This window comes from Uloborus diversus, chromosome 4, assembly GCF_026930045.1.
Source record: "Uloborus diversus isolate 005 chromosome 4, Udiv.v.3.1, whole genome shotgun sequence".
NCBI lineage: Eukaryota > Metazoa > Arthropoda > Arachnida > Araneae > Uloboridae > Uloborus > Uloborus diversus.
The window spans coordinates 117,511,767-117,516,561 of record NC_072734.1 but is presented as its reverse complement, the minus strand read 5'-3'; the positions used below and the strand labels follow the sequence as shown (position 1 = coordinate 117,516,561).

The 4,795-nt window shown below is 35.3% G+C and overlaps 1 protein-coding gene across 1 annotated transcript; it reads left to right on the top strand.

The window, feature by feature from the left end:
• The first annotated feature begins 358 nt into the window (after positions 1-358).
• On the top strand, positions 359-3,314 carry LOC129220297 (cysteine-rich protein 2-binding protein-like). The gene has a single exon (XM_054854695.1). The coding sequence runs from the start codon at positions 453-455 to the stop codon at positions 2,571-2,573; it is 2,121 nt and encodes a 706-aa protein (XP_054710670.1). The 5' UTR covers positions 359-452; the 3' UTR covers positions 2,574-3,314.
• Positions 3,315-4,795: the final 1,481 nt, after the last annotated feature.

The window sequence follows — 4,795 nt, the reverse complement described above, 5'->3', positions numbered from 1 at the left end:
TGTGGTTTAAACGTTACAATCACAGTGAATTCTTTAAAAATAAACATGGTTATAAAAGGTATGTTCGTACAGAGCAACCGGATGCACCGATGTTTGATTTGAACGGTGCTGCCGGTTGGTTGATTCTGGATGCACTGGGAGCTGGTAGAGTCCCTATATGAAAACGTAGTTTATGTACGTACATATGTTTCGTAATTTCGAACGTAGTTTTAGGGACTCTAGGAGCTGGAGTCCACCAGTGGTGGACCACCAAACGTGGCATCCACCGGTAACCACATGGCAGAACTTCAGTGACGTCGAGGTCGATTGGCAACAGCATTCTGTATAAGCTGATTGTGTAATTGTTGTTGTTGTTGTTGTCTGTCAACAAAGATTTCGTTCAATGCGTTAAGCATGATTTGAAAATGCTATTAGACTTTTTTTTAAGACAAGAATAATTGTTTTTCGAAGTAATGGAGTCCCAAGAACAAACTAGCATTAGTTTTGAATGTTATTGCTCCACTACCGCTTATGATCCTCATATGTTACTATGTTCAGCATGTAAGAAAAGATTTCACCCCGCTTGTTTGAAATCTGGCCGACCTTCTGATTTAATTGGAGATATTTATTTCAAGTTTACATGTTCAAATTGCTCGCCTGATGGTGTTGAGATCGTAAAGCGTATGAAACTTCAGTGGACTTTAGTTATTATTCTGACTCTTTATAATTTACAACTCCAAGGTGGCGGGAAATGTGGTTATTTTCGATGGCGTGAGCATATTTGCAGATTCATTGATAAACATTGGACGTTGTTGTTTGGAACTGATAGAAAGAAAAGTGCAACTTGGCATGGCACAGTTGCTGGCTGTTTGTCTACTGGAGCGAATAGATTCTTTGTGTCAGGAGTAGAACTTTTAAAAGAAACTGGTTGGTGGGCACTAAAATCGTCTCAGCTTCCTTCCTTGGAAGAACTTGATTCTGTCATTGTAAATATTAAGCCCAGTCGTAAACGTAAAACTGCCGAAATGATAGATTCTTCTCCAATCATAGAAGGGACGAGGAAGAAGAATTCCAATGTTGTAGAAGCAGCAGTTGCTTTGAAAGAAAAGAAAATCTGCTTGATGGATACACCTAAGCCCTCAAAGCCTAAGAAGAAGCGTGAATCTAAATCAAAAGATAAACATTTTATCTTTCCAAAAAATCATAGCATCAAACTTATTGTACCTAAAAGTGAATTTTCAGATAGTTATGAATCATTTGGTGAGGGTTCTTCCAGACAGGGAATTCCTAAAATTATAATAAAATCTGGACGAGCTATTTCCCCTACTTTTACTGATGATGCTGTCTCTCAGTGGATCAAAGAAGAACCGAAAGATGAAATTGATCTAGAAAACATGGCAGGTACTTTTGATTTCCCACACCCTCTCCAGACTTCAAACACGCTCAACAGCCTACTAGATGATGTGCTGTCTGAAATCAGCTGCGACAAAACAAGCTTAAAGTCGCCTCAAGGTTATGAGAGTGAAGAAGAAAACAGCAATTCTTGCAAAACCATTGGTATGGTTAAAAAAAACCAGCATCCTGATACCAGCCGTAAGAGGAAAGCTGTCACCAAAGATGAAAATCCAGTGAAAGATACTGTAGTCTCTGACCCCAAATACACTCTTATGTGTCCTTATGAAGAGGAGCAGTTATTGCTTAAATTAGAAAGTTACCCAAAGACAATGAAAGAAAGATTGGATGTGAGGAGGTTGTACCGGAAATTAATCGTCCGGAAACTGAAAAGAGAAAGAAATCTCCCGGTTTTCGATATTGATGCCGAAGTGAGGGCGATTCGAGGTATGGATCCTCCAGATTATGTAAAGATTGACGACATGAAAAAATCCGCACCTAACTTGAAAACAGTATTGGACCGCTACCAAGTTGTTTTGTGCAAGGGGCGCAGTAAAATGCAGCAACACACATCATTTGTGACCCGCCTTATGGGCCTTGAAGATGAACAGCAAGACTGCATTATTAGCCCCTACACAGAACGAGTCCTCCAACCTTTTATCTTCAGGGACTTCAAAACAAAACCCTTAAAACTGCAAGTCTTGGAAGAACTTTTATCGCATAAAAAGTTTAACAGCGTTTTAAAGCCGCCTGAACAGAACTCAATAGATTACTGCTATGTTCGACCCCAACATATCCCTGCCATCAATGCCCTCTGCCACAATTTCTTTTGGCCAGGCATTGATATGTCCGAGAGTCTTCAGTATCCAGACTTTAGCTGTGTTGCACTTTATAAGAAAGTCATAATAGGCTTTGCTTTCATGTATCCAGATGTGAAGTGTAATGAAGCATACATCAGTTTTATTTTCTGCCATCCTGAATGGCGAAAGGCTGGCATAGCAACTTTCATGTTGTATCATCTTATGCAAACATGTCTAGGTAAAGATATCACCTTACATGTGTCTGCCACAAGTTCCGCTGTGTTCTTCTATGAGAAATTCGGCTTCAAAGTCGAAGAATTTGTCCATGATTTCTATGAAAAGTATTTGCCTCCAGATTCAAAAGAATGCCGTCATGCATTGTTCCTTAGGCTGAGTAGATAATGGTTGTACTTTCCAAGCAAATATGTGTCTTTTGATGTGAATTATGTATCTTGAGTCGCATGCATGCAGTTGTATGACGCATATGTTATTAAGTATTTATCATTTTTGGATACACACATGATGGCATGTGAATTATGATGAACTTGATTTTCTTCATCAAAAAACAATATTGTGTGAAATTATTTGATTTTTGGTTGCATGAATTTAATACAGTAATCCCTCGTTATATCGCTCATTTGTTTCCTTTGTCTCCCGAGAAATTAAGTTTTTTTTAAAAATGTTGCTTTGCATTTGGCATTGCAGAAAATCAAATTTTATGTTTCACATACAAAATATTTCTTTCATGAAAAAAACTAGTATTTTTTCCTTACATCAAATTTCTTGCAATTCAAGCTGAAACTTTCGATTTGTGTCCTACCCTAAAACATTAAAGGTATTTTATTTATTTTTTAATTTTAAAACTACAATTCGTTAGCAATGTTTACTTTTGTTCTCATAAAGAACATCGTCTTTATGACAGTGAAATAATCTTTTTGTAGGTGCACACGTCTTCCACTTGCATGATAATTCAATCTTTACTTTTTATGACTTAGGTTATATCGTGCTATTTTGTTGTCTGCCGACAAGGGTAATATAACGAGGATTTATTGTACAAAGAAAATTTATTTTGCTTGTTTTTGTTGGAAATAGAGAAGATGAGATTCATATGTATTGATATTCAACAATAAAATTACAAACAAATTTGCCTCATCAAATTATTTTGTTTTGTTAATTATTTTTATTAAACTCATACTTTAAAACTATTAGATCAAATCATGTTCTATGGGCGATTCCACCCTGATGCGTGTGACACTATTTTTCTTTTCAAAGTATTTTTTCACTAGCTCAGCATCAAACGATCTGACGTGTGCATCACATGACTTCCTTTTACTCCAATTTAATGTCATTTTCTCATTATTGGCAGTTTTAATGTGATTCAATAGTTTACTCTCTAAACATCACCAACAGTGGCCAAATTAAAACCAGAGTTAAAAAAACAAAACTTGCTGACCAGAAGACTGGCGATATATCGCCAAGTGTCCGCCAAATTACAACATCACTTAGAGTTTACATCGAAATTAACAATGATTTCCCCCCAAAAAGGGGCAAAAGACCCCCTTTGGAGCATCCAAATGCAAGCAAAAAGGAAGGTGCCCAACTAGACCCCACTAGGAGTCAAAGTACCAAATTTCGACTTTCTAGGGCATTCCGTTCTTGAGTTATGCGACATACACACATACGTACGTACATACAGACGTCATGAGAAAACTCGTTGTAATTGAATTGGAGATCGTCAAAATGGATATTTCGGGTGTCTGTACGTTCCTAGGCACAAATCCACGTGTGATCAGGTTGAAAAATAAAACTCGGCATTCATTCGGGGGTGAGCAAAATGGAAATTAATGCCGATTTTTCAGTGAAAATTTTTTTGCGAATACAATAAATCCTTTTTGGTAAAAGGAAGTAAAAATCAGACATGGGTTAGTTATCTTTTAAAATCCTTTTATATAAAACAATAGCACAATTATTCTCAGTTTTTATAAGTAATTATAAATTTTATGAAACTCATTAACATGTGTGGCAACTAAAATTTGTTATCAAGTTGTAAAAAACTTTTTTTTTCCTGTGAATTGTGCATCAAACTGCTGTACTTTTATTTTAAAATAATTACAATATAGTGGTAGAATTTGTCATATTTTTATCTATCTAAAAAATTATTTGAATTTGATGGAAAATATAAGTAAGCAGTTGTAACATGTGTGACTTGATCTGAAATTTCAGGTTACACATATCTTATTTCACTTAGTTATGTTAGAAATTATACGGAGTATTTTCAAGAGGTGCTTTTTCTAATATTTTTTGGGAAAATTCACATAAATTTAGTCAATTACATTTACATAATGTATGGGGTTAGCATAAAAGAATATCCCAGTTTTTTATATTTTATAAACTGTTACACTTAGCACTAAAAATGATACATAAAAAATGAAGATAAACTTTTTTTCACTCACAATGTTCAATGTGTTTTCGTATGTTTTGTTAGATGTGTGTTTCGTATCGCAACACACCTATACCATTTAGGTTTGGTATTAAAAACCGATTTAAAAAAAAAAAAAAAAACCAAAAAAACGTTTTTTTTGGTTTAAACCGGGTTTGTTTGGTTTTTATTACTGTTCAAAGAT